The sequence below is a fragment of the Babylonia areolata genome, chromosome 27 (assembly GCF_041734735.1).
Source record: "Babylonia areolata isolate BAREFJ2019XMU chromosome 27, ASM4173473v1, whole genome shotgun sequence".
NCBI classification, from domain to species: domain Eukaryota; kingdom Metazoa; phylum Mollusca; class Gastropoda; order Neogastropoda; family Buccinidae; genus Babylonia; species Babylonia areolata.
The window spans coordinates 35,238,304-35,251,006 of record NC_134902.1 but is presented as its reverse complement, the minus strand read 5'-3'; the positions used below and the strand labels follow the sequence as shown (position 1 = coordinate 35,251,006).

General features: G+C 42.3%; 1 protein-coding gene across 1 annotated transcript in view; it reads left to right on the top strand.

The window, feature by feature from the left end:
- LOC143301432 (sialin-like) overlaps window positions 1–12,416 on the top strand; it is a 41,539-nt gene extending 29,123 nt beyond the window's left edge. Inside the window, exons 6-13 of the mRNA XM_076615721.1 lie at window positions 18–105; window positions 1,504–1,599; window positions 1,845–1,972; window positions 5,518–5,667; window positions 7,153–7,282; window positions 9,891–10,041; window positions 10,865–10,955; window positions 11,362–12,416. Of these exons, the coding sequence (XP_076471836.1) occupies window positions 18–105; window positions 1,504–1,599; window positions 1,845–1,972; window positions 5,518–5,667; window positions 7,153–7,282; window positions 9,891–10,041; window positions 10,865–10,955; window positions 11,362–11,616 (1,089 nt within the window). The 3' untranslated portion in view covers window positions 11,617–12,416. The remainder of the gene's footprint in view (window positions 1–17; window positions 106–1,503; window positions 1,600–1,844; window positions 1,973–5,517; window positions 5,668–7,152; window positions 7,283–9,890; window positions 10,042–10,864; window positions 10,956–11,361) is intronic.
- Window positions 12,417–12,703: the final 287 nt, after the last annotated feature.

Here is a 12,703-nt window from a genome sequence, read left to right as displayed (position 1 = left end):
GCTGAGGTGTGTCATAGGGGACGGTTTTACCGGCTGTGCACACCATGTGTGGAAGGTGGGCCCCACCTGGAGAACGGTCCAGAATCACCTCCTTTTCCTACTCAGGTAATAAAAACAACAACAACAACAAAACAAACAAACAAAAAAGAGAAAAAAATAGTGTATTTTTATGGAGTAGGAGAGGAGGGATTGAGAGGTGGGAGGGCAGAGCTGTGATCAGTTGGGAAATAAAGAACGATGGGTAGTGTGGTCAGTTCCAACTTCATTTAGGATCAGGCTTTATGTTCTAGAATCACCTCCTTTTACTACCCAGGTTAAAAAAAATAAAATAATGGGGGAAGAAAGGTTGGAGGGAGGGGTGGGAAGGACATAAATGAAGTGGAGTGATGGCCTAGAGGTAACGCGTCCGCCTAGGAAGCGAGAGAACCTGAGCGCGCTGGTTCGAATCACGGCTCAGCCGCCGATATTTTCTCCCCATCCACTAGACCTTGAGTGGTGGTCTGGACGCTTGTCATTCGGATGAGACGATAAACCGAGGTCCCGTGTGCAGCATGCACTTAGCGCACGTAAAAGAACCCACGGCAACAAAAGGGTTGTTCCTGGCAAAATTCTGGAGAAAAATCCGCATCGATAGGAAAAACAAATAAAACTGCATGCAGGAAAAAATACAAAAAAAAAAAGAAAAAAAAAAGGGTGGCGCTGTAGTGTAGCGATGCGCTCTCCCTGGGGAGAGCAGCCCGAATTTCACACAGAGAAATCTGTTGTGATAAAAAGAAATACAAATACAAAATGAAGATGGTATCAGCTGGAAAATGAAGGAAAAGGTATGGCCAGTTGCAACTCCACTGTGGAACAAGGTCTATGGCAGCCGGCAAAACCTGCAGAAAAGTAGCTGTCACCACAAGTGGACTGACTGTGACAGCGAACAGAAGGGAGAAGCAGAAGAAGAAGATGATGATGAAGAAAAAGTGGGAAGACTTTAGTTGTGTTGTGTTTGGGGGAGGGGTGTGGGTAGGATGGAGTGAGGGATTCGTGGGGTATGGGGGGAGAGGGGGAGCGGAAGGAATCCGTTGAGGTTGGATCGGGTCTGGTTCAGCTGGGATAGCGTGGGTTAACTCAGGGGGTGGGGGGGAGGGTCGGGCAGAGTTGTGATAGGTTGAGTTTAACTGAGGATGGGTTTAGATTTAGCTGGGGAATATGTTGGATCGGGTTGGGTCCAGCTGGGATATAAGGTGTGTTGATTAAGAATGAGGCAATAGACGTAGGTGATGTGAGGGGTAACTACAAGAGTGGCTTTAGAGTTCAGCTGGAATATACTGGTTTAGAATGGATTTTGTTTGAGCTGGGACTGACTGAGTTTAACAGAGGATAGAGGGTTAACTGAGACACTTTAGGTCAAACTGAAATTGGGTTTGGGTTGAGCTGTGATTTTTTACTGGGTTTAATTAAAGGTTGTTTGCAGGGTACATGACTGACATGACAATGACCAATATGTGTTTCCAGGGTACATGTTTGGCAGCATCACTACCTTCATATTCTCCGGGTACCTCTGTGCTGACGGGTTTGACAATGGATGGGGTTCCATCTTCTATCTGACGGGTATGTGACATTTTGTATGTGACGTATTGTCAATAATGTACGTCATTACCTACTTTTTATGACACTATCGATATATAAATAGATGTTTGCTCAACTGTTATGAATGCATAACCATAATGTCAAATGTATCTTTTCTTCTTGAGTGTAACACGCACATACACACAAAGATGTTCTGGAAAACAAAATTCTTTGAATCCTACCACTTTTAGTCAGAGCTTAAAATTGTCCTGTTTTCATTTTCCCAGGGGGTACATGTTTCCTGTGGGTCGCCGCCTGGTTTTGGCTGGTGGCAGATACACCGGAAAGCAGCCGGAGAATTTCGGAAGCCGAGAGATGTTACATTGTCAGCAGTATTGGACAGAAACAAGAAACGGTAATACGTCATGAGTTGTACACGTCATCATACAGTGTAGCCAACTGCCAACTGTGTTTTCAGCACCACCGAAACGTCATCAAAATGATAATAGCATATTTACAAAGCAATTATTGAACGAGTCTGGTTATTTCATTCCAGTATGTTTAGTTCTAAGAAATAAAGTATAAGTACTTACAGTTACAGGGAAGGTATAAATGTTGGCGCATTCTTTATGAAGATATATCAAATTATATATTCTCAAATGTACGTTACACGTTAACTGCTGTTCATTGCTAGTGTAAATACGTCTATGATAACATCTTTCTGTTTAAACATTCATCACGTTCATTATGTTGTTCATTTTGCTTTATACATTGGAGCATTATTAAACCCTTGTGAAATCTTGTTCTGGTCACCTGTTTAAATCATTATAATCAAACGTGCCCTTGTAATTTCTGAAACACGGTTTTTTTGTTGTTGTTTTCCGGTTTTGGGGTTGTTTTTTAAAATATTTTTTTACGCCATGGTTATAACGATGTATAATAGTCTTTTTTCAGGTCATAGTTATCAACGATGCGTCATTATTACTGACATGTTACATGTTCACATATCATAGCCCCACTCACAAGTAAAGTCACAACTCATTCATAAGTGCTCAAAAGCATAAAACAAAACTGAGTCACAATTATCCCCAAAGTCGTCAAAACGCAAGTGGATGAACCTGGAAAACACGAAGTCATACGATAGCAACTTTTCACTATCAAAACCAAAGTGCAATCCAAGGTAACATTTTCACTATCTTCTTCTTCTTCTGCGTTCGTGGGCTGCAACTCCCACGTTCACTCGCATGTACACGAGTGGGCTTTTACGTGCATGACCGTTTTTACCCCGCCATGTAGGCAGTCCTACTCCGCTTTCGGGGGTGTGCATGCTGGGTATGTTCTTGATTCCATAACCCTCCGAACGCTGACATGGATTACAGGATCTTTAACGTGCGTATTTGATCTTCTGCATGCGTTTACACACGAATGGGGTTCAGTCACTAGCAGGTCTGCACATATGTTGACCTGGGAGATCGGAAAAATATCCACCCTTTACCCACCAGGCGCCGTCACCGTGATTCGAACCCAGGTCCCTCAGATTGAAAGTCCAACGCTTTAACCACTCGGCTATTGCGCCCGTCCATTTTCACTATCAAAATCAAACTGCAGTCCAAGTTAACATCAAAACATGCCAAAATACAATCAGATTTACCGAATAAAGAATCCAGAATCCAGTCAGATCAGTTTGTTTAAAACCCAAAACACTTCAAACGACGCTGTTGTAAAATATTACAGTTGGCGCTGCTTTCGTTATTCCAGACTTTAAAGTTTCCAGATTTATTTCATCTGGGAGAGGGTAATGATCTTCAGTGTTGACAGTTTTCAGCAGTCCATTGCTTACATACGATTTTTTGAATTTTTGTTGAATAGTCCAGTTGGTTCAATATTATAGTGGTTATAATTTTTCGTTACATGGATGTTATATTTTTGGGTGTTTTTTTTTTTTGTTTTTGTTTTTTTTCAACAAAACTTCGTCCAGTTATTCTCATTATCTATCACACACATTCTCTCTCTCTCTCTCTGTTTCACACACACATCGTGCGCGCGCGCGCGCTCACATATACACATATATTTACATATCACATGCGTAAATAGTTACTTTTTTTCCTCCCTCGTTTTTTCCCTACTCTCGTAGGGTACAGTGACAAGACCTTAAACTAAAGAACGATCATTTCAAAACTCCCGCAGGCTTACACACAAAACACATTAAAAAAAAACCCAGTCACTTTTACTAGGCTTACACACAAAACACATTAAAAAAAACCCAGTCACTTTTACTCCCAAATGTGCGAAGCAGATTTTACCCCCAAACGGTTTGGGAAAGCAATTATGTTGGGATGTTTTTGCGTCCTTATAATGTATAATTCTATTCTTTTATGATATACTCCCCCCCCCTCCCCCCACAAGAAAAAAGAAAGAAAAAAAAAAAAAAAAAAAAAAAGCTGCTGACAGCATAATTATAATTATGATGAATATTATTTCTAGTTCTATATTTGCGTCACAGCTGAAAATGACGTCACGTCATGACTTTGTGATAAACATATCACACAAACGAGATTGGATGCAAATGCAAATGTAATCGTTGTCAACCAACGAAATGGTCAGCATTATTTCAGATCGGTTTTGGATGTATTGTTTAGATTGGTAGTTGCAAATATAACTTAATACTGTTAGTTTTGAGAGCTTCCTCACGTTGATTAATGCTATCTAACGTTTTTACTTATTATTCATAAATTCAAGACAGTCCAAAACTCAGCTGCCCGTCTTCCATTGAAACGCCCTGAGAGTAACCTTATCAAGCCCCTTCTGAAACAGCTTCACTGGTTGCCGATACAGTCTAGGACTGAATATAAACTCTCCACACAATGCTTTCACACTTTCTCTGGTTCTTTAACTACATTTCTGATCTCCTCACTGCTTACATTCCACCAAGACGACTTCGTCTATCACCAGACGGTTTCATTCTCCAAATTCCCTCTATAATGACCAAGATCCTTCGCATTTACTGCCCCTGTCCAGTGGAACTCCTTGCCATATGAATTGAGACACTCTCAGTCCATTTCCAGCTTCAAAACCAACCGTAAGACTGGTCTGTTTAAATCTGCCTTTAATTGGTTTCCTGATGCTTCTGACAGTGCTTTTTCTTTCCTGTTTTCTGTGTGTCTTGTTGAGGTGTTGTGTGGAGTGGATGGAAGGAGAGTGGGACTGATTTGGGAGTACTGTGACTGGGTTGTGCATTGTTTGAGCGTTGTTATGTACTCGATTAGTTTTGAGTGTTTGGATTGGTTTTGGGGGACGTTGTGGTCTGGTTTTGGGTGTCGTGATGTGATATTGCATCATCTGGGTGACAGGTAATTGTTTTTCTTCTAAAATTGATTGTACATGCTTATTTCGATGCCTTTATGTAACCGACCGTGAACCGAGTGGTTTATAAAGGGGGATACAAAAGAATTACTGAATTAGACAGGATAAAAGAGTGAAAGGATAGAAAGCTCTTTGCAAAGGCCAGGAACATACAGAGGCCAGTCACAAAAAGGGTTTTCTATTGTTTTATATTTGTTGGGCAGCTGACTGTGTGCGACACAGAGCATGTGTTGGAAAGCAACGCTACGTGAAGACTGACCGGCCGGACGCCTAACAGCTTTCATTTCAAATTCGAATTTGTGTTGTTGCGCCTCACGGATTACAACAGGTCACTGGTTGGACACCGTCACTGTAGCAAAACTGTCAGCATGTGCTGTGAGTTGAACTGTAGTTATCGTAGCCAGCTGAGCGTTTGGCTACATTTACATGACGATTTGTATCTTCTTCTGCAACTATTACTTTTGATGCATTTTCATTGTAATTAATCATTTTATTTTGTTAATAGTAGTAGTAGTTGTTGTTGTATATTATCGTTGTTACCGTTATGATGTTTGTTGACTAAACATGACACGTTTTCATATTAATTGATGTTGTCAGAACTTCAAGGTGCCATGGCGAGCTATGGCCACGTCCAAGGCCTTATGGGTTTGCCTCACCGCTCATTTCTGTACCAACTGGATGCATTACACCTTATTGACGTCATTGCCTACGTTTATGAAAGAGGTGCTTCACTATGACATCAAACAGGTACCTTTCGTCAATTGTGTTTGTGTGTGTGTGTGTGTGTGTGTGTGTGTGTGTGTGTGATCTGTGTGAATAGAACAGAATCGAATATTTTACTGTAATAAAAGCTTAAGGTCTATAGTACACAATAAAATACAAATATGGAGAAATTTTGTCAGCATTGCCTGTACTTTTTTTTTTTGTAAGATCAGCACGTTAGGCTTGGCATTTCGACAACATGTACATGTACCTTTAAAGAAACTGTTTCTGTAAATGTTGTATTTCACAAAACTATCTAAATGATGAATTTCGCCTTCTAGACTCTAACAGGTACCACACAGTCGGTTCTTTTGGTGTATTTGTATACCTTCCCTGTTTGATCTGAAAGTCAAGGGCGCTGAATCGTAACATAGCGTGTGCTTGTCTGTGTTTTATATTTGCTGTATTTTTAAAATACGGTTCAATTTTGTAATTTGCCACAGCGTTCTTATAAAAATTCTAGTTTAGACGAACTGTTTTGTATAAAAAGGACAAGGGATTCTAGTAGATGGAGTATTGTCAATTGTGGGGGATTTCATGTCTATCATATATGTGGTGATATCAGTTATAAAATATTGAATAGAGTTAGGCTGAGTGTATTTCCCTGATGTACCTGATTTCCCTGCTGAAACAATCTGGTGATTTTGCGTAGATTTTAGCTTTTGTATACGTACTCTTAATAATACTAAAATATTTACGTTTTGTTCCTATTCGGTGTTGCTTCAGTAGCATTGCATAATGCAAAACACTGTCGAATGCTTTTTGTATATCTACTAAACGGCCATATAGTCGAATGTCTTTTTATTTTCGCATCTAATAGCTTTTATAAAAACAAAAATTTGATCAGTGGTTCCATACATTTTTTCTCTCTCGAAATCCGCCTTGTTCTTTGATCAAATGAGCAGACGTGTGTGTATTTGTGCCTTTGAGTCTTTTGTTTGTGTGCGCGTGCGGGCGTACATGATAACGGAAGTTTAATTAGTATGTGGGTGTCTATTAGTAGTTGATGACGTGTGCACGCGCGAGTATTGTTGCTGTGAAAAGCTGCTGCAGCTGTTGAGGTTGTTGATGATGATGATTGTGATGGAGATATATGTGTTGTTTTTGTTTCTTTTTGTTGTTCCATTATATGACAATGTATGCCCTTAAACCACAATTTTAATAAATATATATGCGTGTTTGTGTGGTGTGGTGTGGTGTGGTGTGTGTGTGTGTGTGTGTGTGTGTGTGTGTGTGTGTGTGTGTGTGTGTGTGTGTGTGTGTGTATGTGTGCGTGCGTGCGCGCGCGCGCGTATGTGTCTCATTTTGTGTATGTGTGCGTGCTGTCATGCACGTGTGTGTTCGCGTGTGTTTCATTGTGTGTGTGTGTGTGTGTGTGTGTGTGTGTGTGTGTGTGTGTGTGTGTGTGTGTGGTGCGTATGTTCATGTGTGTGTATATATTTCAGATGTGTGTGTGCGTGTATATTTCAGAATGGGCTTCTGTCGTCCATACCATATATGGCCATGTTCGTGATATCGATCATCGGAGGTCACGTGGCTGATTTTCTACAGGCACGGTGTATCTCCACCCGTCTGACACGACGGTTATTTCAGGCTGTTTGTGAGTCTGTCTTTCTGATTGTCTGTCTGCCTGCTTGGTTGTCTGTACTCTCTGTATGTCTGCCTGTCGATCTATCTGCACTGTCTGTGCTATATGTGTGTGTGGGTGTGCTATGTGTATCTGTGTTAGTGTGTCTGTTTGAATGTCCTTAATTGTCAGCGTTGTCTGTCTCTGTTTGTCTGTATCGTCTGTGTTGTCTGTCTGCCTAGTTCTTTTCTATTTGTCTCCGTGTCTTTGCATCTGTCTGTTTCAGTTTCGATATGTCGGTCTCTCTTTCGCTGCCACTGTTTCTGTATTACTCTCTCCTTCCTCTATCTTTCTCTTGCCTTGCCTCTGTCTCTCTCTGTGTTTCATCTTTGAAATTTATGGAGGAAATTAGTAATCAGAGGTTGCAAGAGTGGGAAGAAGAAAATAATATTACCGGTGAGTATCACTTATCAGGCACAATTCAAACAACCACTGTACTCTTGATCATACATTAATATCGATGACTTTTGTTCCCAAACAATTCTCTTCTAAGTCGTAAATTGTATGTGACTTTTATTGACTCTGAGAAAACTTTTGAATACATGAACAGAACAGTTCTGCGGTCTATTCTTTTAAAAGCTGAAGTTGGAAAAAAACAAAAAAAACATGTATGCGTGAGCGAAAGCTAGGGTTAGATATGGCCGAAAAATGACATACAAGACGACCTGCGCTGGGGATCCCACATCAATTCTACAACCAACAAAGCCAACAAGACCCAAGGCTTTATTCGGCGCAACCTCAAGATAGGAAACAAGAAGAAAAAGGAAACTGCATAAAAACCCCTTGTTCGACCTTTCCTTGAGTACGCTGCAGACGTCTGTATGGGATCCCTATACAGCCAGTGACACCCAGGCCATCGAAAAGGTCCAGCGCCGAGCAGCAAGATGGATCACTAACCGACATCGACAGACGTCTTGTGTCAACTCCACCCATAGCTCCTTCAACTGGTACCCCAACAAGTGAGACGGGAAAAGCTCGCCTGGAGATGTTTTACAAGTTCCACCATGGTCTTATCTCCATCAACTCAGTCTGCCTACCAACACCATCAGACAGTGGGTTGAGCTCCAGAATAAAAAAAAAAAATCCACCTGCAACTACGACATCCCTGCCTGCAGGACACAGTACAGACAGGTGTCTTTCTTCCCCCACACCACACCGGAATGGAACACACTGCCCCAGAGATTGTCACAGCCGAGGCGCTGGACTGCTTCATGTCCAGACTGGCCTCCTGCCTGTGAGACAACAGAGTAGACCCCCTCTCCCCCACTACCCCCCAACACTTCTATTTCGTCCCCCACCCAACCCCACCCTACCTGCCAGCAAGTCCACCCACCCCCACCTTTTTTTTTTACCCACTGGTAAGTAGTGTCGTAGACAGCAATGGCTGTGCCGGTCGGGTGTATTCCCGGGGATCGCTACGGTAGCCGGATTGGCCCAGCTGGAAACGCGAACACACCAGTGGACTGCGCCTCATCTCCCCTGTCAATTCCCATCGTCAAGTAGAAGAAAAAGATTATATTCGATGCACTTCTAGCGTTAAATAAGGCGATGTATGCAGTCCTGTTCTATTCTCTTTTTTTATTAATGAACTAACTTTAAAAAAAAATGTCAGATACGGAAAATACGACGCACAATTATCAGTGATATTCTAGAGTTGTTCATCCTTCTTTTAGAAACAGATATCCAGTATGTCTCAAATCCGCAGTAAGATGTATTAGTTATTGGTTGAAAGTAAACACAAATGGAAGATTCAATGAAAAAAATATTATAACCTGTTAAATAATCTAGACTCTAGGGACAGGGTGAACTGGATGTCAATGTTAGAGCTGAATTAAATGAACTGGGGTTGGTTATGTTTGGCTGCGGTAGGGGCTAAGCAATTTTAATGGCATGAATGGTCATATCATGTTCAAGATAGCGGTCGATTTGGGTTCTTTTAGCAGTTCATCGCTATTCATTCCATCACAGTTTATTTATCATTTAACATGGATAGGTATTTAAAATACATCAAACAAGTTTCATATTAGGGATTTCCGACATCGTTCTATATCGTCATCTTTATCCTAAGTTCATTGTCTGTGATGTTATTTGTCCCTTATGTAGCTGTGCTGAAGAAAATGAACTTCACTTTGTGTTACGTTGCCCTGCTTTGAAAGACCTGACACCAGCTCATTCCACACGAAAATATTCCTGACATCGAACTTTATTTCGTCCAGCGTTGCTGATGTCCTCAACAAAGAAAACAATTATAAAGCATTTTAATTGTCATTCAGTCAGTTGTTTAAAGCATATTAAGCATGCAGTTCATCATGTAGTTAATTACTCTTAATTGTGTATTTTTCAGTCTGTACTTAATCATTTACTGGTTTTCATTATAAATAGTATTACTTTATTGTTGTGGATTGTTTCTTCACTGGAATCCCTTCTTGAGGTGCCATGTCCTTTACTGAATAAATCATCCGTATCCGTATCTGTCTCTCTCCCCTTCTTCCCCGCCCCTCTTTCTATTATCTCTCTTTTAATTTCCACTTTTCGTAGTAATTTCTCCCCCCAACCTCACCCCACCCCACCACCCTTCCAGCTTTTCTAGGAGCCGGGGCATGTCTTGTGGGGGTGGGTTTCGTGGACTGCGAACACCGGTCACTGGCTGTAGTACTGCTCACCATTGCGGTCGGGTTTGAAGGCCTGAGCTACAGTGGCTACATCGTCAACCACATCGACTTTGGCCCCCGGTGAGTTGTGCCTCGTAGGCATGCACGTGCGCGCGCGCGCGTGTGTGTTGTGGTTATCATTATCAGTGTTAGTACCATTATGAAGTAAGAGTATGTGGGTGGAAAGGGGGTGGGGCGGGGGTGGGAGCGGGGAGGTATGTGTAAATTCAATTTGGAGAAACGTGGATGAATAAGAGGGATAATGGGACTAAAGGAAATAAAAAGTGTGTGTGATAAGCAACCGGAATTGCTACAATTCTGCCAGTACATAATACTTGTAGTTTTCTGATCCGGTGAAAAGTTAATTAGTTAAATAGTGTGTGTGACAAACAGATTTGAAACGAGCTAAACAAAAAAAGCAACACTGGTTGTGTGAAGTAACTGTCGTTAAATGTAAACGAAGAAAATCTGCTTTTGTGCCTCATCTATTTTCATCTGAACACTCAGTATAATAGTATGGTTGTCGTGTACGACAAGCAATCACATATAGAATTTAGGAATGTATCACTTGGCCGACGAAGGATTAGAATAAAATTTGAATAAGATTCTAACTGATGAATGTGTATGCAAGCACAACAGGCATAATCTGGCAGTGAATGATACACAGAGTTAGTCTAATGAATGTCTGGAGCAGTTATTTAGAATGGGCTTTTAGTCAAATTTTGAATGGCGTTGCGCCGCACGAATACAATAGGTCAGTCAGACGCTGTCAGTGTCAAACTTCGTCTTCTGCTACGGGATGTGCCGTGATGTTAAGCTGTCGTGGTCATCGTAGCCAACTGGGTGCTTGTTTACGTTAGAGTAGCGGTAGAAGTAACTAGCGGTATCGTTGTCATGTACACAGGTTTGCAGGCGTGCTTTTCGGTATCACCAATACCGTGTCCACAGTACCAGGGGTTGTGGCACCCGAAGTAGCTGGCCTTCTGACCCCCAATGTAAGTACTCTCTTTCTTCCGTCTTTCTCACACAGAGACGCGCGTGTGCGCGCGCACACACACACACACAAGCGCGCACTCACACACACACGCGCGCCGCGAAACAAGGAGCAAAGTGTCGTTCGGTGTAAGTTCACTTGGAAATTCGTTTGTCCTAACAAGAATACTACAGTTAAGTGGTGTGATATGCTTGGAATCAGTTCAGAGTTTCCTTACAAAATATGATGAAAATCATATAATTTTTTACCATTAGCGTGGTAGAAAAAAATCTGCACAAACAAACAAACAAGCAAAAAAAAAAAAAAAAAGCATCTCTTATGTGTAGGTGTAGAACAAATGCTTTTAAAACAAAAGTACACCATAAATATTACACTCCCCCCCCCCCCCTTCCCTCCCCTTTGTGCAGAGAACTCAAGAGGAATGGCGCAACGTCTTCTACGTCTGTGGAAGCTTCACTCTGCTGGGAGCCATCGTCTTTGGGGGGTTCGCACAGACCGACACCGAGCCCTGGAACTCCGTTCCCATGGAAACCGAGTATAGCGTCGCGAAAACGGAACCAGAAATGGACAGCAACGAAGCAGAAACGGAAATGGACGTCCTGGATGGCGGGATCGTCGGCCTCCTTCCGTCTCGAGAGACGAAGGCGACACCAGAAATTTAGTCACTGCCAGGCGTTGCACTTCCTGCTGTGGTTGTGTCGACCAGTGCTGGTGTGGCAATCTTTCTGCTGAATGTGAGACAGTGAAAGGGAGATGCTGTTTGGTTTTTAGAATTTGGCGTGAGTGTGGCTCTTTTTCTCCTCAGCGAGTCAATGCGGCTTCTCTCTGCTTGTTCCGCCCCTCTCTGAATGGCAGATTTCCACGGTCCACGTGAGTCTGCAAGGCTTTCCCAGGACTGTACACCAATACCTGTACTTTTCAGGTCCTGTTTGCATACGTCTTTGAATCTCAGTCGGGGACGGCCTTGTGATTTAGTTCCCTCTGATAATTCGCCGTGCAGCGGATCCTTAGGAATGTGGCCTTCATCAGTTCGGCGAACATGACCGAGCCAGCGAAGACGGCGTTGACTCAGAAGGGTGAAGACAGCTGGCACGCTCAAGCACTTAAGTATTTGGGGATCCTGTCCTGACATCGGATTCCGAGAAAGCGTCTGAGGCAACGGAGATCTGTCCAATCTCTTCTGTTGGGCGGAATATGTGCTACATGTTTCACTTGAATAGAGCATAGGGTGCTTAGAAACTTGCTTGGGGATCTTTTCTTGCTGACTGGATTCTTCTTCTTCTTCTTCTTTTTCTTCTTCTGCGTTCATGGGCTGCAACTCCCACGTTCACTCATATGCATACGAGTGGGCTTTTACGTGTATGACCGTTTTTACCCCGCCATGTAGGCAGCCATACTCCGTTTTGGGGGGTGCTGATGGATTCAATATTGGAGGAAAAAAGTGGGACTATAATGTGTGATGAAGTGAAAATTCCATCCTTCACCTATGGCAAATGTCAGATGCATATAAAAGATATAGAACATACATGAAAACTTGCCCACTTTAGATTGTATACAAAAAGAGTAAATGGAAACCTTGGGGGTGGGGGAGGAGGGTAGGGGGGGGGGGGGAGGATAGCATCTTATCCCTATCAGATACTGAGGTGAAATGTGAAATTTGCCATGTACCCTCTGTGTGTGTATTATCTTCAGTTTAACGTCTGTTCACTATAAGTGTTTTTAGACGGAAATGTGTGTGTATATGTGTCA